The sequence below is a fragment of the Gallus gallus genome, chromosome 28 (genome assembly GCF_016699485.2).
Source record: "Gallus gallus isolate bGalGal1 chromosome 28, bGalGal1.mat.broiler.GRCg7b, whole genome shotgun sequence".
NCBI classification, from domain to species: domain Eukaryota; kingdom Metazoa; phylum Chordata; class Aves; order Galliformes; family Phasianidae; genus Gallus; species Gallus gallus.
The window spans coordinates 2913767-2941122 of record NC_052559.1 but is presented as its reverse complement, the minus strand read 5'-3'; the positions used below and the strand labels follow the sequence as shown (position 1 = coordinate 2941122).

At 51.7% G+C, this 27356-nt stretch overlaps 1 protein-coding gene across 5 annotated transcripts; it reads left to right on the top strand.

The window, feature by feature from the left end:
* The first annotated feature begins 153 nt into the window (after positions 1 to 153).
* Positions 154 to 26801, top strand: SH3GL1 (SH3 domain containing GRB2 like 1, endophilin A2). Of its 5 annotated transcripts, none has more exons than NM_204529.2 (10): positions 154 to 311; positions 17056 to 17124; positions 17236 to 17308; positions 18051 to 18194; positions 20057 to 20190; positions 21027 to 21185; positions 21547 to 21650; positions 22585 to 22709; positions 23186 to 23239; positions 24586 to 26801. In NM_204529.2, exons 1-10 carry the CDS (start codon positions 267 to 269, stop codon positions 24780 to 24782), a joined length of 1104 nt encoding a protein of 367 aa, NP_989860.1. In that variant the 5' UTR covers positions 154 to 266; the 3' UTR covers positions 24783 to 26801. The 5 variants fall into 5 exon arrangements, with proteins under 5 accessions (NP_989860.1, XP_015155401.2, XP_046760482.1 ...); XM_046904526.1 differs by lacking the exon at positions 154 to 311 and adding an exon at positions 6472 to 12662; XM_015299916.4 differs by lacking the exon at positions 154 to 311 and adding an exon at positions 13204 to 16069.
* The last annotated feature ends 555 nt before the right edge of the window (positions 26802 to 27356 follow it).

The following is a 27356-nucleotide window of genomic DNA, read 5'->3' as shown; positions in this document are numbered from 1 at the left end:
CTCTCTTCTCCGGGCCGACCCCCCCCCCCATTCCCCCTTCCATAGAGCGGCGCTGCAGTGGCGCTCCGCCAGGCCGCGAGGGGGCGCTGTGCTCCCGCTTTGGGGCGGGGCGGGCCGGGCGCTTCCTGGCGGCGGCGACTCGGCGGAAACGGCGTCGGTTCAGCGGCCGAGCGGGCTGCGGGTGGGCTCCGTGTTTGCCGAGTGTCACCGCGGCGTCCCGCCGCCCGCTGCGCGTCCCCAGGCGGCCGGCCGGCACAGGAGGCAGCATGTCGGTGGCGGGGCTGAAGAAGCAGTTCTACAAAGCGAGCCAGGTGAGGCACCGCCACCCGCGCCCTCCCTCAGTCGCCGGTATCCCTCCGCTCTCGTTGCTCCCTGGGCTTCGTTCCCACCCTCCCTACCGGCGTCTCCGCTCTCCGGCTGATGGCTGCCCCGCTGCTCCCGTCCGGTAGCCCCGTGCCAACGAGCCGAGCTCCCGTTGTGCCCCAATGCTCCGCCCTGGGACACCCCGGGTGCCCCCCCGGTCTGTGCTGCTTTCCCATCCCGCTGCCGCCGCCCATCCCTCGGCCAGAGCCTCCTCCCCTCACACAGCCCCGGTGTCCGCTGTGGGCTCCGTTGCCAGCCCCGCTATGGGAACCCCTGGGCTGATCCCCCGCTGCTGTGGCAGTGGGCCGCAGCACCCCTGGTTCAACCCCAGCGTTGCCATCGGGTGCCCTCCGTCTCTTCCACGTTGGTGATGAGGAGATGAGGCACTGCTGGAGCTCTGCGTGCCGTCAGTGTTGTGATATGAGCACGGAGCTGGGCAGCACAGCCGTCCATCCAGGCCAGCACAGCAGCACGGTCACCAAGAGGGACTTGGCTCCAGCACGGCAATGCAGAGATCTGGATGTTCACTGGGAGCTGTGTGGCAGAGAGCTTCCATCCCTGTGCTTTATGGCAGCTCCTGAACAGAGTGGCATTTTAGGAGCGATGCGTTAAGGGGGAAAGGGAGAGCAGCTGCATAAAATGCAGCCTGCAGGGTGATGTTCCCCATGGACCATTCTGCTGTGGCCCTGGGAGGTTCCCACTGCTGTGATAGCACTGGGACTGGGGAAGGGTTTTGTGCTCAGCGAGACAGAAGCACAGCTCCCCACCTGTGTGTGTCAGGGCACAGCTCTGCTGTTTGGGAAGGCTGTCAGAAGAGCAGTTCTTAGCAAACGAAGCCTTTTTGTGTCTCCTGTTATTATAGGACAGCGGTGCTCCTGAAATGAGCGCTTGGGTTTGGTTGTTGTTTTTTTGGTTTTTTTTTTTAGTGTATTTTTGCAACAAATAAGGATTTAGCAGTGCACCCTTAGGAGCACTGTTCTGGGTCCCCCAGTCACTGCTGTTGTGCCCCTGTTCTCAATTTAAGGCAGATTAATTTCCCACAGACCCACCAATGGGCTCTGCTTCCCATGCTCATAGTTGGAACCCTCCTAAGCTCAGTCTGCGTACGTTTGCTACGTGTATGGGTTTCTTTCTTGGCCATGTTTATGAAAAAGCATTTTGCTTAAACAGCAAAGCAATACATTCCTGCAGTCATTCCCCCCCCCCCCCCCCCTTCCTTCCAACAGGAAAAACAAATCTCTGCATCATTTTGTTTTTTATGGCTTCCATGGGGGAAGGTTGTGCTGAAAATAAGTTGTAGGAAGAGTTTACTAGCACAGATGTGCAGTGTTGTTGTAGCAGGGCAATCAGAGGTGAAAGCACATCGATGACTCAGAAGTGATGTGTTTCCAAAGCCTGGAAACATCTTTCTAAAACATCTGATGAAACTTTTCTGGGGGGAATTACTGTAAACTGAAATGAATTCTTATGTGGTCTTTGGTGGGTGTTTTTCTTACGGATGCCATGGTTTAGTTTTCAAAGGAGCCAGTCTGGTTACTCATGGGAAAGTTAAACCCTGTGCAGCTCGCTGGTGAGCAGCAGCCCAGTGCCCAAACTTGGTGGCCCATTTGTCTGCTGTGCATGCATGCTTGTATGTACTTGTTTGGAGCACTCAAGCTTGTGCTCAAGGGATATTGCAGTGGGGGAAAAGGTGTGTATGTGGCTGCATCTTGGGTTCTCTTTTGCAGCTCCTGCTGCTGCAGGGTGTTGGAAGGTGATTAAATCTGAAGAAGCCTTTCTGCTGGTATTTGCAGTATGGTTGCAGAGTTGCTTTGCAGGATCTAGAGAAGCACAGTCGCAGGATGGACCCCGCTGCTGCCTTCGTGGTTCCAGTGGCTGGAGCATAGGAAGGCAGCCACACTGCAGGGGTTCATTGTCTGGAAACAGGAGTGACTGTTTCTAGCTCAGCCCCTTTTCTGTGTTCTCCTCTCCTTTCCCTTTTCACCCTTCTTCCCTTTCCCTCCCCTGGTCCCACTCCTCAGCTGCTCCTTGGCTGAAGCAGGAGGAGGATTAGCTATTTTTTGGCTCTCTTAAAGGTATGAGATGCTGCCAAAGCCAAACATGTGGAAGATCTTTCCTAAAACGTTGTTTCGTTCCACGTCTGTTATTAATTGAAGAAGAGCACAGCCAGGACCGAGGCATGCTGGGCCCTTCAGCCCTGGGTATGGGGATAGAGCTGGGCATCAGCCTTGCACCCATATGCAACAGAGAGCCTACAGTACCCTGCAAAAAGCCATGCTTGCAACGCTGCAGGACGTGAGCCTGCGCATCCAGAACAGGTTTTGCTGGTTCACAGCAGAATGCTCCTCTGGAGAGAGGGGGGGGGGGGGGAAAAAAAGGCAGTACAAAAATAAAACCAGCCTTTAGAAAGCGTTCTCCCCAGGGGGGAAAAGCAGCCAAATGCACAGCTTGGAGCTCCAGCAGCACGAGTTCGGTGCAGCATGGGAGGCTGTCGTCACTGTGGTCCACTGCTGGCCTCTCAGGTATGCAGGGAGATGCAGAAAGCCTCTGGTGCAGAGATGGCTTCACTTGCACTGTTTTCTTTTTATGCAAACCAATTTACGTCCCGAAGTGGAGGACTTAATATCTGCAAGACTTTCTGTTAACCGCAGTAACTGGATACACTTGGTGCATAAGCAGGGCAAAGAAATGCGTCTGTGCTGTTCCTTGGTGAACCCAGTGCCAGATGAGTGTACGTGCAGGTTCCTTGATGCTCTCATACAGAACAGCAGTGCTGCCTGCGTCAGGTGGGTTATCTGCCACTGAAGGGACAAGCCCTAGGGTGGAGGCACTTCTGTAATGTGGCACTGGTGAATGTGTCCCCTCCCTCTGCTGGATAGCCCGGTCCCTACTGGTGCTTGCCAACTGCTGGCATTCCATGTGTAACAAGGCCTTTGCAGAGACATGAAATCTGTTTTTGTGCTCCCGTCAATCAGTAGCTGCCCTGATAGCTCAGCAAGGGGATGGATTCAACCCAGGTGGGGGAGAGGTGTTGCTTTTTTGCCCCACGCTGTTGCTCAGCCCTCAGTGCCATTGTCACGTTGAACAGGATGAGTGTGCTCTGCATGGACCAAACCCAAACCTTGCTCGTCCTGCTCAGGCTCAGTAACCAGAGCAGCATACGAGTTTTTGTGCCTGCTGTGCCTGAGGAGCTGCTTGCCAGCCACCCTTCTGCTTACAATCTGCCATGGCTGCACTCGGTGACCATGCCAAAAGCTGCAGCGTGTAGGGCAGCACGGCAGCCTCAGAGCTGTAGGATAACATCCTCTTCCCTTCCTGGGGTGTGCAGAATGGGAACAGGGAGTCCCGGCCCAAGACAAAGACCAGCAACCTCCCCCTCTGTGTGCAGAAGACAAAAGCTGTTTTCCGAGAGGGGAGTGCTAATTAAAACTACCAAGCCCTTAACATACACACTTTTTTCCTGAGTTTGACGATTGCTCTCGAGGCACTTGAAGATATTTTGGAACGTGAGTGCCTGATCTGAGTGCCTGGGTTGTGCTCTTTGGCCTGTGACAGTCATTTCACTCCGGGGACGAGTGGTTCCTATGCCCTGTATGTCTGCAGTGTGTGCTCACTGTCCTGAGCAATGGGTGAAGAATCACCTGCGCCCGGTGCTGAGTTGCAGTGGCATCTGCTTAAAGGCCTGAGACATGAGCCTGGCCCAGACACACTGCACAGGGCCTATGTGAGGACCAGAAGAGGGATGGCATTGCTCTTTTTGTGTCTTTCTTCCTCTTGTCTGGTCCGGAATGAGATTTCCTTTATGAAGTTCTTTCTGTTGTGGCTTTGTGCTGTAGTTTCGGATGTTCTTCTTCCCTCTCCTGTTTCCCACATTATACCTTTTAACAGTTCCCTTTTTTTTTTTTTTTAATATAAAGTTTAGCCAGTCCTTCTAGCACTCTCAGGCTTTCTTCCCCAGGCAGGGGAGAGCTCTCCACTCATTTCCTTTGCTCTGTTTGCAGCTGGGCAGTGGGCTGCTCTGAGTGTCACAAATGTGCTGTGCAGTTCAGGATCTCCTGCTGGAAGGGAAATGGGCTGCTCAGCATGCAGGATAACCTTTTACACTGAGAACAAAACCCACAGAGGCCCATTTCCCTGGCCTGTTGGTGCCCTGTCTTGCTGCAGACGTTTTGTGTTGTGCCTGCTTCCAGGTGGAAGTTGTTCCCACACTGCTAGATGCTTCCACGCCTGGAGCTCATGTCTTAGCTCAAGACAACCATTGCAAGAGCTTCAGCCACTGATAGCAGATGCTGGATGAATGGCAGGAGTGTCCCCAGTGCTGATGTGCTGCAGCCTTATGGATGTAGGATGTGAGCTGAAGCACAGTGCCAGAAAGTGGGCACAGAACCCCAAGACAAGCCAGGCTGTGCAGTGACACGCAAATGTCATACTGGCTTTTAGCGAATCCTTCAGAAAGAGGTAAGGCTGACAGTGGACCTCAGAGGCGAGATGTGAGGAACACAGAGAGGCCTGGTGAGCAGGGCACTCTCTGGATTTGGGGTTGCCCTGCTTGGACATGAGGTGCACAAACAGCACGGAGACACTGGTGCTTTGCCTTTAGGCTCCTACAGGTCAATTCAGCTCGGGGCTGAAGGAAATTCATCCAGCAGCTACCTTCAGTTCTGACGGTGTGTACCAGCTCCTCTTTTGCATCTGTTTTGAAGCTGGAAGAGCAAATCCTCCAGTTTTCATTTCCAGGTCTCCCCGTGAGGCTGGCACAAGGCAGTGCTGCTGGGTTGTGCCTTGGTGACAAAGGCAGGCTGAGATGTGATGCCCAAGTGCCTTATCTGAAAATATGAACCTGAATCAGCAAGTTGAGGGATTTGCCATGTCCTGCCAGCCTTATCGTCCCTCCCATGGCACTCAGGCTTTCTTCTATTAATATTAACTTAGGCTGGAGTCCCTTGCAGCCTTCCAGGTTTGTCTTTTGGTATTCATCTGCTCCTGAGTCGCAGGGCTGAGGAAAGGTGGATTTGCTCAAGCACAGTGTGATCCTGGGTGCTCAGAGTGCCAACCAGCAGTGTCAGAGAGCAAGCTGTGTTCTGCAGCCAGCCAGAGTGCTGTCATCCTCACTCGGCATGCTGGAGCCCTCAGCTCTCTGTGCCATTGGAGCCCAGTGTTTCACTCATACCACGTATGGCAGGTGCAAACGTGAAGCAGAATGCAGGTACTCTGCTCTCAGCAAACCTCAGAGTGAATGGGACTCAGGGAGCAGGAGTGCCTCTCCCTTGTCCTCACTGTAATGACTGAATGCTGGTATAATGCCTGCTGCTACGTCTAGCTAAAATGACCATGTGCAGGATATTTCAATAGTAATTTCCTTCCTTTCTTGCGTGATTTGTCATCGGTGAAATACTTGGCATGGCAGCATTGTTCTGCTGGTTAATCATTGTCAGAACAGCCCCGTGAACACACCAGTTTTCAGCTTTTCTCAGTGTTATCCAGCCTGTCTGGAGGTGCATGTAGGGAATGGTTCATGTCTTTGCACCAGTTACATTGACTTGGCTTTTCTCATCCTTTTAGGATTGCTTCCACAGCTCTTAGACTCTCATCATAATGAGAGCCATGATTCTTGAAAGGCAAAGACAGAAAGCAGAGGCGGAAAGCTCTGGCTCCCCCATACCCTGCACACTGTGCTTCCCTCCTCATTTCTCATGTTAAACACAGCACTGTTATCCCATGTTTACAGCTGGGGAATCTGGGACACAGGGAGGATGCATGATTCAGGGCTGTGGGAGAATCGTGTGGCACCAGGGATGCTGATTCCTCATTGTCATCTCACCCCGTCTAAAATTACCTATTTGTCTAACTGTTCTAACGGGTTAATTTGAGGGTGAAGTATTGAAAGTGTAAGACAGAGCTGAGGGGGTGGTGTTGCTGGATGCAGTGGAAGGAAATCCTTCCTCCTGCTTCGCCCTGCCAACACTTTCCTCCTGGGAAAGAGCAAGATGGGGATGAGATCAGGCAGGCTGCCCTGTAAAAGCTGACTTATTCCTTTAGCACATTTGTTGTTCCTTCTCTCTCCCATTCCTCCATACACCACGACTCGCAGCCCTATCCTGCCCCTGCCAGACCCAGAGGGACGTGGACCTATAGCATGGAGACGCTGCTGCAGCAGCAGAGCAGTTTGCCTCGTATGAGATGCAGAAATGCTCATGTAAAAATGAATCAAAGCTGCAGGCTCCGTGTGCATGGGGGAGGCTGTTGCCTCTTTTGCAGAAGCTGACGTTGACTGAAGGGAGGAGGTTCTGCCTGTGCCCCTCTGAGCAGATGTCCAGGCTCACAAGTAGGTTTGTTGGGGGGCTGGGAAGAGGCAGTGCTGAACACTGTCCTCACCTGCACCCTTCTGTAGTCCCTGAGTCTCATGGCAACTTTTGCTTCATCCACCTGATGTGTACAGTGAGTTCCTACAGGGAGCCAAGAGGCTTGGGTGGAGAATGCACTGTGAAAAGGTCTTCTGTGCTCTGTCAGGAGCAGAATGTGAGGGGGTTATTGCAAGACCTGAGCCTGCTGCACCCTATATCAGTGCAGCCCAGGGAAGGCTGCTGATGTGTGCCACTGCCAAGCAAGATGCCAAACTACTGGGAAAAAAAAAAGAACAAAAAAACTCCACCCAGAAATAAAGTAAATCCATAATTCAGAAGGTCTTGGGTTTGTAACGTCAGCTAGCCCCGTTCACGTGGAAAAGCAGTGATGCATCTGGACATTAATGCTGTTTCATAAGAGCCCCGTGCAGAGTGCTGTGCTGTCGGCCTCTTTGCTTGCTGGTCAAACCCTGAGCGTGCATGATGAAGTTGGGGCCCAAAGCTGAAGCATACAGGGAGCTGCTCTGCTCTTGCTTGTCTGCAGGGGTGACTTTCGTGTCCTGCAGATCTGCTCCCTGCTGAGCTCTGTCCCCTCGCTGGCATGCTGCATCCTTGGCCCTGAGCTGGGGGCAGGTGAGTGACATCTGTGCAGAGCTGGGGCAGAAGGGGAAGGACCTGTGCTCCTCAGGCTGCAGCTGCCATGCAGCATCACATTACTTCTCTTTTAGTGAGTGTCCGTGTGACAGGGCTTAGTGCAAGTTTCACACACACCCCTTGGCCTCTCCTTGTATAAAAGTAATATATATATATATATATATATTTTTTTTTTTTTCAGAAAGAAAGGTTTCCTCTTTCACCTCCCCCCCCACCCATCCCTTTAAACTGCAACCCCATCACTTTCAGGTTCCTGTTGACAGGAAGCAGCCGTGCTGGGCGGCCGGGGCTGCGTGGCGGCAGCCATCCAGGCTGGAGCTGGAAGCAAACAGTTCCCTGGATCCCCTCCAGCAGCAGCATGACTTCCACCTGGGGCTGGGGGTCAGGACCTGCCCTGCTGCTCCTCCTGCTGAGTGCATAGAGCACAGCCCATGCCATGCTCATCCCAGCCTATGCCACCGGCCTCATCTCCAGTACCTGCTGGTGCAGGTGGGATTTCCTTCCTGAGCCATTGGGATCTGAGAATCTTCCTATCTCACCTGGTAATGAAGTTCAGAGCATTGTCACTAATGAGCTTGTGCTTCTGCTCAGAAAAATTAAGTTCAGCACCTCTCCATAATGTAATTCTGTCTTTCAGACAGAAGGTAAAGTTTGTGTCGTGATTAAAGCTTTAAAGGGCTTTTTCTAATTGAGAGAATGCTTCATCATTCATCCCAGAACTTAAAACCAGGCTGTATGTGCTTGCTGGGCCAGACTTCATCTGGCTATTATAATATATTAGGCACTTTCTTGACCAAATTTGTGTTGGTTTTATGGGACTGGCTATATTTAACATTATTCTTATCACCTTCATAACAAAAAAGCAGAAAAATGGTGAATAATTACCCACCCCCAAAGCAAATCCACTGAGCAAGGAGGTGCTGCTCTTGCCAGGAGGATTTTTTCCCCTCATCTTCACTATGTACTGAAGTGGTGAAGCATTTAGCAGGCACTACATTTGGTGCTGACGTGTGGCTGCACACGTGCTTTTGTTGGGCTCTGGGCAGGCACAAATCTGCAGCACCAGATGTTGCTGGAGCCGTTCTCATACGTAACAAAGCTCCTAATTGCATTGGATGCATTTCCAAGAGCAAGGGAATCTGCACTCCGTGTTTAAAGGGGTAATGCAATAGGGGTTTCTCATACACCTGTTCCTCTGGCTGCAAGGCAGAAAGGCTGAAGTGATGCACTGAGAGTGTAATCTGCAGAGTGAAAGCAAACTGCAGGAGCCTGACCTGGCTCTGCCAGCTCCCCGCAGCCTTACAGATGTCACTGCCCCTCTCCTTTTCCTTAGGATGCTGGGCTGGGCTGTGATGGCCACCAAGCCTTTCCTAGTATTCACATTAACAAAGGGAAATGTGTGTGTATGATTTTCTGAATTATTTCTCTCCCTCTTTGATGTTTGTGTACACTGTGATAGCTGTAGTTTTAGTTTGTCCAACGCTGCCTGTGTTAAGGAGGGGACGTAAACAGTGCTCTGTATGTGTCCTCCTCTGCTCCCCTTACCATTAGGAAGGGGGATCACTTCCTTCCCTTTTACAGATCTAAGCTGCTACTGAAGCCCTTTCACCACCCTTTTTGGATCTGGTCTGCCCATCAGCCTGACTGCTGCCTCACCTCGTTGTCCCCAGTCCTCATTAGCACAGTCTCCATCTGAACCTGCACACGGGTGTCTAGACCTCCTTACCTAATTGCTCAGTGTGTCCCATCAGCGTGGCTTGTGCTCATCCATCACACTGCAGACCTGCAGCTGACCAGCTCTGTAGCCCCATTCCCAGCCCTGGGATATTCTTTGGGCTCTGCTGTACTGGAGGCTTTTGCTTGATGATCCCATTCACTGCCCTGTGCCCTGGGGTGGTATTTTTCTTGTGTCTCAGTTTTCACTGGAGCAGAAATCCTGTGTACTTCTTGAGAGCCCTTCTTGCAAGCTGCCTCATGCCTGTTGTGTTTGGGACCTCCAGGTGTCATAAACCCTCCTTTTTTCCATTGCTTTTCATGAAATCCTGAAATCAGGACCTTGCTGCTGTCTCACAAAAGAGGCAAAAAAAGCAAACTCCAGGAGGCACATCAGCACTTTGTACTTTTCTGCCCTATCTGCTGAGCAGCTCCAGGTGCCAAATGGCAGCAGCCACTCGCTCGTCCTTTCCCCTGCGTCAGAGGTCTGATGGAGCTGCTGGGAAGTGATTGCTCAGCAACTTCAGAGAAGTCAGGCAGTGATTAACAAAGGCTTTTGGAGATAGGATGCGGGGAGGTTGGGCAGGAAATCTGAATGCAAGGCAAATATTCCCCCATTTCCCCTCCGTTTACTGTAGTTCTGCAGCCGTGGCAGGTGGGCCAGGAGATAGGCAGTGCCAGTTGCACAGAGGAGAACTACTGCTGCTTTTCCCCGTGGTTTTGTTTTCACTTGTTTGCTTGACCCAGTTTTTTTTTTTTAATTCTAGCTGAATAGAAATGATGTCTCATTTGGTATAAAGCTTGTGAGAAGTAGCTAATAACAGGAGAAAATGTGATGCAAGGCCTCGTTGCTGACTGTTGGGAGGTGCCTGCTTTCATGTGGTAAGCCCATGGCAAATGTCACCCAGAGCAAGAGGTAAAGGCTGAAACTTCTCCTCTCTGGTGCCAATCTGTGCTCAGGGCAGCAGCGTGTCCCTTGTACAAGCTAGGGCTCCAACGCTGTCATCCAGCTACAGAAAATGAAAGGATGAATTCCCCGAGCAAATGGGCAGTGGCTGCATTGCTCTGGCCTTAGCTCTGCAAGTGAGACCTGCTGGCTCCTGCTTAAGTTACGTTCTCTAATTCATGCTGTCCTCATTCCTCTGAGCCCATCTGCTGGATGGAGATGAGTCATTCGATAATGCTTTGAGTAGGTGATTTGACAGGTGGCTCCCTAGAAAGCTGTCTCTGCATATGACGGCTCTTTCTTTGCGGTTCCTATATGATAAGATTACAACCTGAGGTCACTTTGAAGGCATTTTGCTAGGGAAAGAGAGAAAGGGGAAAGGAAGAGGGCAGAGCAGAAGGCAGCAGGAGCACCTCTGCATGCGTTTGCACAGGTTCATCAATGGTGCTTGGTCTCAGGAGGGAGTGGCTCTTCATGTAAAAGAGAGGAACAGTAAAGGCAAGGAAGCCTAGCAAAACACTGAGGGCTGGATACCAGAGTGAAAACACTTCTGTGAGCAGGGAGATGGGATGAGGTGAGTGGCAGGTGGTACTGTCAGGTCCGTATGCCCAGAGAAGTGAGATGAACAGCAGGGCTGATGTTAGGAGCCAGCAGCAGTGTCTCGTGTGGAGGGGCCGGGGGGTGAGAGCTTCTCCTGCTGTCTGCCTTCCTCTGATCTGCCCTTCTGCAGCCAAACCGAGTGTGAGAAAAGGTGGGGCGGTGTCTGTCGAGTCATATCCCGCTTCTGGTTTTGGTTCTGCTACTAACCTGTTCTTGACAGCAGGCAAATCACTTCCTCTCATTCTCTTTCCTCTTCTCTGCTTAGAGTGATGACTTTTGGGGTGAGGAAGTCCAGCAGGTGTGATGGAGCTGTGGCAAGACCAACAGAGCTGCTGTGGGGACTCTCAGCATCCTTTGGCTGCTCAGAGCATGGAGGCTTGCTAGGGAATGTGCCTTCCTCCTTGTTACGAGATGATAATTGTTCACCCCTTGTTCCACAGAATAACACTGCTGTCTGTTTCCTTCTCTTTAAAGTAGGTCAGAAGTCGCCCAGATTAGGATGCACTTTGCTGTGGGTGTGCCGATCACTGGGTAAACTGGGATGTCTGCTACCTCTCCGCAGCACCATTCCTTAAGACAGGATGCCTTATGTTTTCTAAGAAAGAGTTTGAAAGCCTCTGAGGAGGCAGAATGTGATCAAGGATAAGAAGCAAATGTGAACAGACAGACGCCAGAAAGAACTACAGGCTCACTGGGGAGAAAAGGTGTGTTTGCAGTGCCAGTGCTCCCAGTAGGCTGCTGCTGCCCTCCTGGCCCCCAGCTGAGGATGCAGTGAGCAGCAGGGAACAGGGATGGAGGAGAAGCGGTGTCTGCTGTCGGATGAGCACCTTCCACTCTTGCCATGCTCCCAAGGATCATGGTGGGAAGGTGACAGCTGTCACGAGAGCTTAGGGACAGCACGGGTACTTCCTAGGTGCTGGAGCAGAGTGTGTTTCAGGAATACCTTTTGGGGTTCTCCAGCCCTGCTGCTGTCAGATCCCACAACAGGAGAGTGCCAGCACTGTGGTTGAGGGATTAGACCCACGTGCTGCCCAACTGTTCTAAATATACATGCAGCAGCAGTGAGCCGTGTTGGCTGCGTGGAGCCGTGAGCACCCCGCTGCCTCCTCCTTTGTGATGATGAAGCTCTTAGTGAAGACAACCAAAAATTACACTTAATTCCAGGGAGCTGTGCCTTACTGAGCTATTGCAGTGGCAGTGGCTTTATTTAGCTCCCACGGGCACAGCTCACAGCACTGTGCTGTTGTGCACAGCCGAAACTGCTCACCAGCAATCCCAGCACTTACAGCTGTGTTTTCCTTAACTACATCTCTCTACCAGGTTTTTGTGTTGCACTGAAGCCCCTTTCATCTGGGATTCAAAACACGTACAGCACCTTTTGGGTTGGTCTGTGGGCTGTTTTCTTTTTTTTTTTTCCACTGATCTTGCTCTTTTCTAACACAGGCAAGCAGGCAGAGCTCCTCGTCTGTTTGCTTGTCTGTGGTTTTCATTTCTCAAAAGGGCACTTTCTGCTGAGGCATGACGCTGGGAGGGTGGCAGGGAGGAGGGAAAAGGCTTTGGCACGTCAGTATTGGGAAGGATAATGTTTTCATTATAGTGTGGGCAACTGCTTTGAATGCAGTGATTGCATATGTTTGATATGTTATAAATAGCACTGGCTGTTTGCTAAGGGGGAAAAAAAATGCAAGTTTTAAAAGGAAAAATCGGCTTTTTTCACTCTTGGTGCATTGTGCTTGTTTGAGGAAGTTACGTCCTACAGTTGACTACCTTAATTTCCCAATTGAGAATACTTGAAGGTTGAAGAGCAGTGTGTCACGCTGGGATGTGTGAGGTCCCCATGGGGAAGTTGCTTGTTGGCACAGCACTGACTTCAGCCTCCGGTATCCACAGGCTGGGCAGCCAAAGACTTGCTCACCTTTAGGGCCAGTGCTGCACATCTGCCCTCTGCAGGATCTTGAGATGGAAGGGCTTCACCAGCACTCCTCAGCTGCAGAAGGTTTGGATGGTGACATCTTCCCACTTGGCTTTGGCTCTGTTTTCAGGTTTGGTGATTATATTGTACATTGATTTCCCTTTTTTTCCTGCACATCTGTCCTTCCTCCATCCTCAGCGCTGCCTGGGTACAATGCAGCAAGGCTGCAGTGCAGCACAGCGCATCCCATTGCTCTGAGCTGCCACTCGTTGATTCTGGAAAGGTCCACATCTGCTGCTTGCAAAATATCTTGATGCTCTGTACTCCTAAATACATCCACAGGCACCTGCTGTGCGGAGAGATGCACTGGGCACGGCCTCATGTCACCACCTCTTTGCAGGAATGTTAAAGGGGTGGTGCTGCAGCCAGCAATGAGGGGAGTGCAGCTTTGGAGTGGGTGTGCCAGGGTCCTACTTAATGCCACTGAGATCTGTTTAGGTTTCAGGGATGGCGTGGGCAGCACCAGATGCCTGCTAGGCCTGTCTGATTCATCGGGTTTATGTAAGGGTGCACCAAATGATGAGAGCATCGTCGGATTGTTATTTACCACGAGCTCATCCTGGGGTTGAAGAGCAGTTGTGTAGGCTGGATGAAGGAGTGGTGGGCTTGGAGGGGGCTGGTGAGGATGAGGAGGGGTGTGTGGATTTTGTGTTGTGTCTGGAGAGACTATGCAGCCCTCCCTCATCCCTGGGGTTATGTTTCTCTCCCACTCTCTGCCATATGAGAAGCCCCTTTCCATCCTGTCTTTCTTATCCCTCAGCATACACAGTTCATTCCTTCCTCTCCCTGTTGCCAAGCTCCTGTTGCAGTAGTTAGCTAACAAAAGGGCATTCATTTCTGAACATCTTCTACCATGCACAGCCCTCCGGTAGCGTTGGAACGCCAAAGGTAAGTGTGATTGATTGAGTTCCCATGCCTCTACAAAGGAAGCCCCTGCGAGTCGGTCCTTGTTAAAATGAGGCTGCAAAAAAACTGCAAAATACAGTCGGGAGCAAAGAGGCAGATGAGGCAGAAGACGAGTGCTGTGCTGTGGAGGTGTGTGCTGGGTGGGATCCACCACTGCACCCTGGCACCGAGCTGGAGCCGTCCAACAGGGCTGCAACCACCACACCTCCCTACGCCCTGAGCTCAGGTCGGAGCTATCTGGGCCATATTTTTACTGCCAGCAACCTTTAATTATACACGGGTGTTGCTTCTCTGCTGGACTGCTTGTGCACCTTCTGCTTCGTCCCTTTTCCTGACCCTTCCATATTGCTGGTTATGGTGCCAGGTAAACAGCCGTCCTGTTTTGAAGCTGTTTTATCTCTCCGATCTGTGACGCCCAACCGTATTGCCTTGTGCTAATATTTGCTCTAGGAAGCACACAGCCTTGGCTGCTATGCAGTGCAGCTGAGGGCTTTTGCTCTTCCACTGTGTCCTGCTTCTCCCACACTGAGCTGCAGCACTGTCTCCTGTAGGCTTAACATTTTGCTATATGCCCTGTCCTGGGTTCCAGTCTGTGCCCAGTGTCCCTTGTACTGTCACTGGGCACCACCAAACAGAGCCTGACCCCATCCTTCTGGCCCCCTTCCCTTGGATATTGATTAGTACTGATCAGATCCCTTCCCCAGGATGGACAGCCCTGGGCTAACAGCAAGCTGGCCATGTCCCTGGCTCACATCCCTGCTGGCACAGGGGGGAACTTGCATTAATTTGTCCTCTTGCCTGACAGATTTGGGACTGTTGGGATGGAGATGGCGCACAGTCCCTCCTTCTTTCCTCCTGAGATGAAGCCTCCTGGCTTAATTAGAGCCAGCAGGGAGAAAACCTCAGTCTTATTCTTCCTTCACAGCAGGGCACCAGTAGCATTTCTTGGATGTCAAAAGGAGGATTAAATTAGTCTGCAAGCGAATTTTCCTCCTTCACATCTCTATGCTCTCTGAGAAAGTGTTAAGCCTCCAGAATCACTGTGGTGATCACCATGTACAACATGGCATGCAGTCCCTGATTACGGCAGAGCTCTCCATCGGAGGCTGTATTTGTGGCTTTCTGGGCTGCAAATCTGTGGGTGGGTGGAGAAAAGCAGGGATGGAATTACTCTGGTTAATTGTACTCTCCTCAGGTGTATTGCAGAAGAAAGGACCTTTCTGGAGGTGCTGCTCTGGGCTGTGTAGAAGCCCCTTTCTGGCCACGGAGGCTGCGTGACGAGCTGTCTTTTGGCATGGAAGCACAGGAGTGGGCGGTGGCAGCTGGGAGTGAGTGCCCACGCAGGGTCTGGAAGGCAGAGCAACCGCTTTGTGGTTTATTTTCCCTGCTCCAAAGAGGAATGTGTACTTCCCCAGCTCATAGCTGGCAGGCAGAAGTGTGTGCTGGCACCCCAAGCGCAGAGCAAGGATCCAAAAAAAGCAAGAATTTAGGGTTTGGTTGTTTGCCCATCTGCAGGCAGCTCTGCGGTGATAACACCCCTTCGAGCCCCTCTTGCCTCTTGGTACACTCTTGCTGAATCCATAGTCCTGCTCTCCCTGCACTTCCCGTGTCCTTCCAGGTGCTAGGAAAAAGCTGGTGAGGTCAGGAGGGCTGTGCTGCTCCCAGAAGCGTGCATGGACCTTTGTGGGGCTGCACACGCAGGGATGTGTGAAGATCCGTCTGGGCATACATCTGAGAATGAAATCCAGAGCTGAGAGCTGGGCTGGGTGAACCCAGAGAGCACTGACCCATTGCTTTCCCCCAGTGTTTAAATGCCCAGGGGAACCACAGCAATCTCTCTGTGAAACATCTGAGGTCCTCTTCTCCCCCAGAAAGAGAGAAAAGCCTTGCCTGGGCAAAGGGAGGCCCTGAAAGGCTGCTGCCTTCTTTCTCAGCTCCTTCAAACTCTTGCTCTAAAAGCATATTTTGGCCTTGGGATGATTTATGCTGCTGTTGCTCAGTGCAGAGCTGTCATTCAGAAGAGCTCTCTGCTTTCTCTGAGCCTCTTCCCTGTAACGTCTGCATGCATTGAAGCTTTGAGCAGCTGCAGATATCCATCCGAGCACTGAGGCACGAGGAGCATATCAGCCATAGCAGTGCTCAGCCTGGCACCTTGGTTTGCAGCTCCTTAGCTGTTTTTCTTTCCTAGCTTGGGGTCTAGAATTGGGATTTTGCTGAATCCCTGTAGACTTTCCTTTGTTACAGCAGTTGTTTGATATTGGGACTAAGCATTGCAGTCGCACGGAGCTTTTGGGGTATCTCTGAGTGCATTTGGAACTGCATGCTTGCCTAAAGAGTTCTTTCTCCTTGTCCTCTAACAGCTGAGGAACCACCCTGAGTCCCCATGGGCGCCACAGGAAGAAAGACTTGATAAAATCAAGTATTTGATGTTGAAGTAAACAAACCTGTATTGTTTGTGCAGACCTGGAGTTTTGACTACAAGCATGAGGAATCCTGGCAATGGCCTGTGGCAGGCATCAAGAGCTTGGGAGGTAGCAGCCACTTCCTAGACCACTTTTGATGTCTGTGGAGGTAATTTGCTGTGCACAGACCCATTTTGGGGCCTGGCAATGGCTTGTGGGTGTGTTGCTGGTAGCTTTGGCCAACCCACTGAGCCCCAGGTGCTGCCACTGGCTTTGCCACATGGGAACGGGGCAGAGCAGAAGTCCCTCTCCATTGGGGTTGCATGGAAGGACACTTCTTCTGTTGGATTTAATAAAGCGCTTTTGGCACACGTCTTTCAGCTCAGGAAGGTGAACGGTGAAGCTTTGGGATGGAATCTTTTCTTACACTAAGTGGCATTTTGGAGAAAGCTGATAAGCCCTTTGTGCAGATAGCCAAAAGCAGCCCTGCCTTTCCAGCTGTGTCAAACATCTTGAGCTCGCTTTGTTTTAGAGCGGACGTCAGAGATACCTTGATAATTGGATTTGAACATTTTCCTGTAGCTTCTGTAAATCTCTTTATCCTTTTCTTTAAAAAGTCTTGAAATACAGAGCCCTAGATCCTAAGCTCTCACCATCTGGATTGCAAGGAGTTGTGGTTTAAGGCTTTGGGTGGTTCTTTCTGAGCTTAGTTCTTGTACTGGCTGCTGCAAGCAGAGTATGTTAATTCCCTGTTTACTTGCATTTTGCCTTGTGTGAAATTGAAGCCTCCCTTGAAAGGGAGTTGAGAGACAATGCTGTTGCTCCCTTTTTCCAGAAAGCGTTGGAGCTGTGAGTTATGATTTTAAAGAGCTTTGTAGCTTCTGCCAGGTGGGGAATATCCTGCCTGTGTCTGAAGGCTGAGCTGTGCCTTGGGAGGGTAGGGGATGTTTGGATTTTTTAGTGGGGCAGTGTTAGCAAAGAGCCATGTGTTGTTACCACGCTTTGGGCTGTTCCTACTGCTTCCTTTCTCTTGCAGATGCTGTCTGGACCACCCCTGTTCTCTTTCTGTCCCCAGGACTCTAAACCTCTCTGCATGAGGTAGGGAGGACAGCCACTACCATGCCTGATTCTTCCTGCCTTGTTCTTTTTCTGCAGCTGGTCAGCGAAAAGGTTGGAGGGGCAGAAGGGACCAAACTTGACGATGACTTCAAGGAAATGGAAAAGGTGAGTAAGGGATAGGAGAAATCCCTAAAATCGCCCATGTAAGCCTTCTGTGACCTTGCCAAAGCACTGAGCTGATCTTCACTGCTGCTGGATCATCTTGTTTTCCTACAGAAAGTGGATTTGACCAGCAAGGCAGTTACAGAAGTATTGACCAGAACAATAGAATACCTGCAGCCAAACCCAGGTGAGTGACAGGACCTCTCCTGTCCACTTCCCTCTGCCCCCCAAAGAGGGTAAGAGGGAAAGAGGCAGAGGGTGCAGAGAGACCTCAGAGAGAACCTTTATGGCCTTGAGGTGTGCCACCAAGCCCACGTGTGTTATCAGATATGCTGCCTACCTTTACCAGATATATGCTGGGCTGTCCTGTACGTTTCCTGTGGCTTTGCTAACTGGCTGAGCTTAGTGGGGTCTCACCGTAGCTCACAGGTGCTTTGTGATCATATAGCCCTCTTGACCAGTGATGTATTTCTGGGCTGTAAGACACTGCTGTTGCTGTCAGACAGTGAATAAAACAGGCACATCTTTAACCATGGATCTGGGAAAGATCTGGAGGGGACCTGTTTTTGCCAGGGTGCCCAGAAAAAATGTCATCTGTAGGTTGGGAAGGGATGGTTTGCTTTGTAGCCATCACCTCTGGAGCCTGCTGCCCTGTGTGCTTCCAGGCAGCTTGTTCAGAGAATGCTCCAGGGACTATGGGAGGGCTGGGGAAACTCCTTTGGCCTTCACCAGTTAGCTGTGGGGATCTATATTTGTTTGCTGTCTTGGAAAAGAAACTTTACTTTTCATAGCAAGTGATATTTCTGGTAGATTATGACAATAGCACTTCTTGGCTTTGGGAGTCAGAGGAAAAAAAGAGTTGGCAGTGGCCAGCAGCTGCTGGCAAGTCCAAGTAATTACAAACATGGCTGTGGCTGTTTCTTTGCCAGCTTCCAGAGCCAAGCTAACCATGCTGAACACGATGTCGAAGATCCGCGGGCAGGTGAAGAACCCTGGCTACCCACAGTCAGAAGGGCTGCTGGGGGAGAGCATGATCCGCTATGGCAAGGAGCTGGGCGAGGACTCCAACTTTGGTGAGTGCCCCATGGGGCTGCTCCATCCAGGAGCGTGCAGATGAGACAGCAAAGTCCTGTGCCAAATATCCAAACCGTTCCCCTGGATTCCTGAAGGGCTCTGTGACCCCTCTGTATCACTTAGCAACATGTGCCTCTGGTCCAGGCCAGTGACGAGTGCCAGATCTATAGCAGTCTCAGAGCAAATGCATGGCAGTGGCTGCTCCTCGTTTCTTAAACCAAAACCAAGGGCAAAATCCACAGCTCACCACTGATGTCTGTGCTGTCAACAGCCTCTCTGTGTACTGGCCCTTAGGAGAGGTCTGAAGGCTTCCACTCAGGGAAGGAGAGAATAGAACTCAAGGGTAATGGATCACAATCAGTGAGATTAGGTTTAGGTCCAAAACCATTTAATACTTTTTTATTGAATACTGGGATAAGCTTGCGTGTGGGAAAAACTACCTCTGTGCTTTTAAACCGAATGTGGTGATGTGGAAACTGGAGTGGGCAAGATGAGGTGCTTTAACATGCAGTAGAGCTCTGCTGTGGGGATTCTGTGGCCAAGAAATCTCTTCATGGGGTAACTTCTCATAATCATGCAACAAGCCACGTGTGACTTGCAGGGAGGAAGGGGGTGTGAAGCTTTTTGGTGACATCAGTCTTAATCCAGTGAAACATCAGCCTGCCCATGTGACAGAGCCAATGCAGTGCACAGCTGTCTGATCGCTTCCAGTGCAGGGAGGAGCCTTCTTGCTTCAGGAAAATTACAAAGCTCTGGCTTCTCTGTGGGAGTGGTGAATTCTCGAGGGTATCTCTGGCTGACTCAGAACTCTGTATCTCTGTTGGCTTGCAGGAAACCAGCATTATTGCAGAGCAAGGGGGAAGGAAGTTTTTAGAAGAACATAGCAAACCTGGCTTCCTTTAATAGCCTCTCTTTACAGAAACACTTGACTTGATAAATTTTTATTTTGACAGGTTATCTTGAGTTAGCACCACTGAAATAATCCTTTTGCAGATACCCTCTCGTGTGCTTTTTTCCACCTGGACTGCAGGCTGATGGTTTCACTTTACTCTCCATTTCATTTGCATCGTCTCCTGTGCTGATGTAGTGCTGAAATGATTGGTCTGCCAAAGCTGCACAGGAATAATTTAATCTATAAATGGTTTCCACTGGAATAAAAAGCCAAGACTAAAAATGCTTTGCAGCGAGGCTGTCTGGTTTAACTGTCATCATTAGAGGGAGCTCTACAAAAGCTAAATAGGTTTCAATAAGCGACTCTGAGTTCTAATTCAGAGAGCGGTGGAAAAAGAGAGATAAGATTGACTCGATAGAGGTCCAAAATGAATAGAAGGCTGCAGGTTTGTTGTTGACATCTGGGGAAACTTGAGCGGTTGGTCGAGAGTGCTCTGGGCTTAAAAACCATCTGAACAAAAGGATGGCCTGGCTCAATCGGGCCAAACGTACTCTGCCCCCAGCTTCTGCTGCCAGCAGTGGCCAAGCAAGGTTAAAGCAGTGCTCAGCCAATTAGTAGCTCAGGGACTTCCCGAGTTAACAAAGCTGTTTACAAAATGCTTTTCCTCTGCGTAGCTTGTAGAGATTGATCCTTGCTTTCAGAGGAAGAAAATGAAGCATTGGTGGCACATTGGTGAGGTGTCTTCTGCGGGGTTGGCACCAACGTGCCATTGCCTGCTGCCACACCAGTCAGCAGTCCCTGTGCTCAGCTGCTCCAGATAGAAACATGGAGGTTTTTGACATGTGACAGAACTCTCACACGCTGGGTGTCGTGACAGAATGGCTCTGCATGCAGCTGCCACAGACTCTATTTAACTGGCTGGCCTGTTCTCCTCCTCCCTTTCTCTTCCCTTCCTTTTCTCACTCAAAGGCGACGCGCTGCTTGATGCTGGGGAATCTATGAAGCGGTTGGCTGAAGTGAAGGACTCGCTGGATATTGAAGTCAAACAAAATTTTATTGATCCCCTCCAGAACCTGTGTGACAAAGACCTGAAAGAGATCCAGGTAAATGCCATGGTGTTGTCTCTGCTGTTCACCTCCTTAGATTCCGGCCTGTTCTGGCTATCAGTGCATGTAACCACTTGCTCTGTCACAGTGGGAAACAACGTGGACTTGCACAGGTATCACTTCTGTTCCCCTGCACGTAATGTGCATTCTCTCTCCAGATTTGCTAGTATTTCCTTCCCTGCTCAGTGCATTCAGAACCACTGCCGCTGCTCCTGAGCAGCTTCTAAAGCTGGGTGTAGGTTGGAGTAGTTCATCATTCACTGTGCTTTATGGAGGATGCTGTGATAGTGTGGCCCAACGTATATTCTGGGCTGCTTGCTTTTGGTGCTGATTTAAACAGTTCTGACCCTAAGCTGTTACAAGATACAATACCCAGAAGCTGTATCCCGGTTCCTGATCACTAGAGATCCCTGTCACTCACAAGGAGCTCAAAGTAGAGGGCCAGCTCTTCATTTCCCTGAAAACTTTGCATGGGGAACAGACCTGGGCTGCTCACTGTGTTGTTTTCCTCCAGCTCCCAGCTAGGAGGGGGTGAAACTGTATGTTCATAGAATACTTGAGGGTTATTCCTTAGTAAAAAGCACCTACAGCAGTAATGCTTTGCCAAATTGTCTGCTCCTCCATATCATCCGTATCATCTCACAGCAATCCTGATGTGCAGCTCTCTATCCTGTACCGGAACCTGAACAAACATGGGAGCCACAGAAGTGTATGCTTTGAGATCAAGTTTCTGAAACGAATGAGCTTGGCCTGTGATCAGTGCTGCCTTCTCAACACAAGAATTCAGTTGCTCTTTGCTGTTTCTTTACTGTTCATAACCATCTTCTTCCCAGCACCATCTCAAGAAGCTGGAAGGCAGACGCTTGGACTTTGATTACAAGAAGAAGCGACAGGGAAAAATCCCTGATGAGGAACTCCGACAGGCCATGGAGAAATTTGAAGAGTCCAAGGAAGTAGCAGAGACCAGTATGCACAACCTCCTAGAAACTGATGTAAGTGCATGGGGGGCGCCTGGACTCCTTGCTGCCCCAGGGGCTGAGAGCTGGGGGAGAGTTGTGTGCTTCCATTTGCCTGAGGGTGCCACTGGGAATGAGTTTAGCCAAATAATGCAACACCCTTGGGAAGAATTTGACCGGCTGGGGAAGGGAAGCCTTGAGGGTGGGACACAGTGGCCTCTGTTCTGCTGAGTCTGAGCCAGAGCCTGGTCTCTAGTATCTGAAATCCCAAACCTCATCCTCATTTCCTTGGGTATGCTGTCCCTTGTGCACATGTCCCAGTATGATCTCAGCCCTAGTGGGAGTCTCCTGTCACCAAGGGAAAGCCGTTCATCTTGCCTTGGTGTGATTCTCTCAGATCGAGCAGGTGAGCCAGCTGTCGGCCCTGGTGGATGCTCAGCTGGACTACCACAGGCAGGCAGTGCAGATCCTGGATGAACTTGCAGAAAAACTCAAACGCAGGTGAGTTTGGGGGGCTTTGGGCACTCCGTTTTCACAGCCGTGAGCTCTGTGTGGCACTTTCCTGTAAATAGCTGGCTTTCTGTCTGAATCTGCCCCCTGGTGTTAAAGCCAGTTCTTGCAGTCACTGCGGCTTCGGTCCAAATCTCATTCAGATCATTGATGGGCACATATTAAAATACAAAACAACGTGTCTGTCCTTGCTTCATGGACAGCCAGTCTCTGCTGGTTTGAGCAATGCCTGAATTGGAGCGTGCAGTTCCCAGGGAACTTGATATTGAATTTGGCAGAGGAAGGCTGGTTATGCAGCACACCCTCAATGCCTGTGTCCATAGCTCCTTCTGTTTTGGGCCTTAACCAGGAAGTATCTTTTAACCAGACCTGGGATCAAGTGGCCGTGCTGCTGGAGCAGATGGATCAGATGTCATGACCTGCATGTGCTTGTCCCCTCCTAACTTAGTGTCTTTGTGCCATTGGCTTCAATTGTAGTTAGGGAGCTGGAGTTCCTGGTGATTTAGCACTGCTGCCCTGCTGTCATAGAAGACACCACTGAATGGATGCTGTGTCTGGTTGGAATTGAGAAGAGCTGGGAGTATCCTACCACTGTGAGCTTTCAGACTGCAGCACGAGTGTCCTCTGCTGGCCTGAAAGCAGTGGTTGCCTGAGCTGCCTCTACAGCAAAGCCTAGGGGTGTCATCTTCCAAAAGCTGAGTTGCAGGTCTGAGGTGGAGGCAACTGAAAATTGTCCCTCTATGGTTGCAAGGGGTCAGTTATGTTTGCCTTGCCCAGCTGAGGACATACAAGGGAAAGCTTCATGTTCTAGCTCTGGTAGCATCATGCCTTCTCCAAAGCATTCACGCCAACAAGCAAGATGTGCACTGATCTTTTTAGACTCATTTTCACTTTAATTTATCCACGTTTCTTTTGATTCTGCCAGAATGAGGGAGGCATCCTCACGTCCCAGGCGGGAATACAAGCCCAAACCCAGGGAGACGTATGACTTTGGAGAGAGTGACCAATCTAACGGGGGCTTCTCTTGTACTCCTACCCCTAAAGTCTCAGGTAAAGTTGTCCCGTGTATGTCAGCGTGCACACAGGTGTCTCTGGAGCAGTGTCCTGGGGATGGAGGGGAGCTGCTCTCCCTGAGAATTACATTTCTGATGTGTTGGATGTGCCTGCACAAGCTGGTGGCTCTGAAAGTGTCTTAAACGTCTCTAGAGTCAGGCTGTTTTCTCTTGAGGCCCAACAGCCTTTGTTATCTTGACTTTGGAAGATGTCCCAGCAGAGCCTCCAGCCTGGCTCACTGACTGATAGCACCCAGTCAGTGACAGCAAGGGCAGGAAGGAAATATGAAACATCCCTCCCTCCCTGTCTTCCATCACGCTGCATTTGTCCCTCCCTGGTCCCAGCGAGGCAGGTGGTTTTCTAACAGCATGCAGGATGCCATGTTTCTCCTAACAGAACCTCCCTTTGGGCCCTGCCTTCCCCTCACTCCAGTTCACATTGTTTTAAGCATGTCTCTTTTTGTTTGGAAGCAGCTTCCTCCTCTTTCCGATCCGACAAGCCGTTCCGGACCTCCGTCAGGAGTATCCGTGAGTTTCCTCCCACTGCACTGCATGATGTGTGACCATCTCTCCCCACCCCTCCTTGCTCCTCCTTCCTTGACACTGCTTCTTGAAGCCACTAATACCCCTGTGTTGAGCCACTGTGTCTGACCAGCAGAACAGCTGAGCTAAACATCACCTCTACCGAGGCCCAAATTAAGCCAACCATGCTATATTGATATTTACCACCCTAAAGCTTTTGCTCACCTGGATGAGTTGTAGCAGCAGTCATGCAGGCACGTCCTGCATGAGACCACAAAGATCAGGAGCTCTACCAGGAGATATCAACCACCTCACTCCTGTTACGAGCTACCCAGCCTTGATCTGTCCCACTCCTGCTCCTACTGCCTGCTGTCCCCTACCCTGCAGCTGGAAGCTGGGGACAGAGCGGGCAGTGCTTAGGTACATGATGTGGGTTTTGTGGTGTCTGGGCAGCAAGCAGCCTCAGATGGGTTGTAACTTGTGGCAAGTCCCCAGGCTGGGCCCACAGGTGTGGGACTCACGGGGCTTTCATTGGGGTACAGGGGCAGGCTGGATCTGTGTCTTGGAAGCATCACAGTGGGGCAAGCAAGGGGCTCCTGGTGGTACAGTAGTGGGGTAGGAGGGCTTAAGGAGCCTGGAAAGGGTTATATGCTGTGGTTGTGGGACCAGCTTGGTGTTTTGAGAAGTTCTCTCAGAAACGAACCTGCTTGGCTGCTGCTTTTGGTGTTTTCTGAGTTCTCTTCTAATGCTGAGCCCTCTCGTGCTGTGGAAGTTCAGCAGACCAGGTGTGCTGGGCCTCCTATTCTGCCATTCCCCCTGCCCTGTTTGGAAGAGCCCTAGCACAGAGCCATGCCAGGAGCTGAGCAACAGGGAAGGGAATTGGGGCCCTGGAGACTGTGGTGGTCTGCATGAGCTCAGCCTGCTTCAGTAGGATCCCTACAGCTGCAAAGTATAGTGCCTGCTCTTCTCCCATTGGATTGGGGGGGGGGGAGGGAGGGCTCGGGGAAGGTACAGGGATTGGGGCTGTGCTCTGGGAGGAAGTTATGAAAGGAAATGTTTGGAACAAGAAGGCAGAGGAGCTAGTGAGCTAAAACCCATCAAAGAGTTCAAATGGTAATGCTTCGGTAATGCTTCACCATCCCGGGGGCAAAGCTAACAAACAGCTTCTCCCAGGCAGGGCAGAGCCCCCACTACTCACTTGTGTCACTGGGGCTGTGTGAGTCCTGGCTCTGGCAGACCTGATGGCCCCATGGTGGTGTCTGGGACTGGAGTTGAGTGGCTGGCTGCCAGCTGTGGGGCTGGGGCCGGGCTGTAGGCATCCAGCTCACCCCTTGCATGCGCTCTCCCCACAGCTCACCTGGACCAGCCCTGCTGCAAGGCACTCTATGACTTCGAACCCGAGAACGATGGTGAGCTGGGCTTCAAGGAGGGTGACATCATCACCCTGACCAACCAGATCGATGAAAACTGGTACGAGGGCATGATCAATGGCCAGTCAGGCTTCTTCCCGCTCAACTACGTGGAAGTGCTGGTTCCACTACCTCAGTGAATTGGCATCTCTCCCCGTTCCTCTCCACTCGTGCCCCCACACAGCCCAGGGCCGAGCCTGCATTCCACGTTTGTCCTGACAGTAGCCCTCTAGTGGGGCGGGGAGAGAAGACACGGCCATTTCCTGTATCATCTCGGGGTGAGTTTGCCACCAGGGAACAAGCCAGAAGGGTCAAACAGCCCTATCCTGGAGAATATGTTTTGTCTTTTTTTGTTGTTTTGTTTTGTCCTTCTGGTGCTTGAACTTAGGTACTTTATGAATCCTGCCAGGTTCTTCCCAGTCTGTATGTTCAAACTGGGTCATGGGCCTCTCCCTGTCCAGTTTTTGTCTTTCCTTTGGTCCAGTGTCCATATGAACCAGGTTGGCTGTGCTGGAGAGCCGGGGCGCATGACTGAGTGTTACCCCAGGTCACCTGGGGCTGAGCAGCCCTGAGCCTCGTGGAGGGCTGAAAGCTTTGCCCCTACTTCAGCCATGGTGTGGGCATCTGCCCCTGAACACTACCCACCTCCCCTCAGCCCACAGCCCCCGCTCATGCTGACACCCAACTGCTGTGGGAAGGGACTCAGCTTCCTCAGCACCCCAGAGCCGGGGCTCAGTGGAGGAAGCACGGGGCAGAGCAACACTATGACACAGATGGAACACTACACCAGGTCATGGCAGTGCTGAGCCCTGCCTGGAGCTCTGTGCTGTCCTTCCCCCGCCTTGGAGAGGGGCAGAGATGTCTGATGCATGGTGCTGGTTCTCTGCCCCCTCTCTGTGGCGCAGCACTGTTCAATTCCTTTCTGCCCTGGAAGTGTTTTTAAGTTGGGCTGCTTCTGAAGTTTGGGCTTTTCCTGCTGCAGCCTCTACCTGCAGAACTGGGGGTGACTCAAGGGGCGGTTGGGCTGCAGCCCAGGGTCTGCCCGTAGAATATCCCAAGTTGGAATGGACCCATAATGATCGTCGAGTCCAACTCTTGGCTCCAGACAAGGGGGGCAGATGATGGCTCTGCCCAGGGCGAGGCAGAGCAGATTGCAGCGTGGTCCCATACAAGATCCTCTCACCTGCTAGCTCTGTGCTTGTTCTCCCCATCAGCGCCCCACAAGGCAGAGCTGCAGTCCCTCTGCTTGCTCCTTGGGGCTGCTTGCTTTGGACCAGGTTAACCCTCATGTGCCTTTCCTGCTGCCCCTGCTCTGCCCCCCCATCGCCCTCTGCACCCATTGGGAGAAGCTGCTCCCTGGGCTCTGTGACCCTCAGCTTCTGCTCCCTGCAAACGCATTCGGTGGAAAAGGCATCTTATGTCTCTGCACCCCTTCTGCCCTGCTCCTGGCTGCCCTGGCTGCTCCCAGCCACTTTCCCCGTACACGTTTTGGAATGGGGCTGGGAGCTACAGTGCTCAGCATGTCCCCAGCTCCTTGGGGAGAGAGCATGGCACTGCCTTCTGCACCCACAGCTCCTGAGCTCCATTCCTCGCTTTTCCAGCGTTGATAGAAAAATGGTTTCCCTGCTCTGGGGGCCTGGCACCTCTGCTGTAGTGTTTGGCAGGGCTCTGGCACTGCATTTCTTGACCAGCACCCTCCTGGCCACGCGTGCAAGCCTTAGCTCCCTGCCAGCCCCACGCTGCAGCTGCTCCATCTCCTGTTACATTTACACAGAACCTTTTTAATGTTTTTAACCACGCATGTCGATGTACGTCTGGTCCCCTGCCACACTGCGGGCTGACCCTCGTCTGGCACCTCTGCCTGACCCTCCCTCCTGGTGCAGGATGTGGGAGCACACGTGGTTTTCTCCCCCAACTCCCAGCGGTGAAGGGGGCCGAAGGGACTGATGGCCTCAGTGCCCTGTCCCTACCCCACTGGGGGCTGCAGCCATGGCCCAGGGCTGCTGGCTCCTGCTCAGGTGGATCGAGATGAGTCTGTCAGCTGGGACAACCTGCAAGACCTTTTTTTGTAATGGTTTGTAAAGGGGAAAAAAAAAAAAGACCCACAAATCTCAACTTGTATCTCTGAATAAAAGTATTAAATGTTTTCTTCTTTCTAATGGCTGCATCCTCTCTGTGCACGTGAGATCCCTCCCTGGGGCTGGGATGGAAGTGGGGGATGTGGAGGGCTGGAGGAGCAGCCCTGAAGGAGCATCCATCCCCCTGCTCTGTGCCTTTGGAAGGGCACCCTGATGGGGCTGTGGGTATCCCTGTTTGTTGCAAGGGAGTTGGACCTTGAAAGGTCCCTTCCAACTCAGATAACTATGATTCTACGTAGTCAAATTGGCAGCTTCCAGCAAATGGGCTGTGCCCGCTGAGCACTGCCTGCTGCCTGGCCCTGCAGTCCCTGCAGAGGGCTCAACTTTGGGGAGAAGAAAATTCCTCGTTTCCATGGGAACTGGAAGAGGAAAGTTTCCGAGCTGTGGCTGGGAGAGAGCCAGGTGGGCTGAGTGCAGCTGGGCAGTGGTGCCCAGTGCTCACCCTGCAGTGCCTGCATCTCCCCTGCACACAGGCAGTGCTCAGTGGCCAATCCCACTGCCTGCACCCCATGAGGTGCAGCCCTGCTTACCCGGGGGCTCATCTCAGAGCAGGCTGTGGCTGTGACATGGGGCCCT

What these genes read in the sequence shown, in the direction of transcription:
- SH3GL1 (NM_204529.2), top strand. Translation starts at nt 267, where the DNA reads ATGTCGGTGGCGGGGCTGAAGAAGCAGTTCTACAAAGCGAGCCAG. An exon ending in AGTTCTACAAAGCGAGCCAG is followed by an intron (nt 312 to 17,055) that starts GTGAGGCACCGC and finishes CTTTTTCTGCAG; the next exon opens with CTGGTCAGCGAAAAGGTTGG. An exon ending in ACAACCTCCTAGAAACTGAT is followed by an intron (nt 21,186 to 21,546) that starts GTAAGTGCATGG and finishes TGATTCTCTCAG; the next exon opens with ATCGAGCAGGTGAGCCAGCT.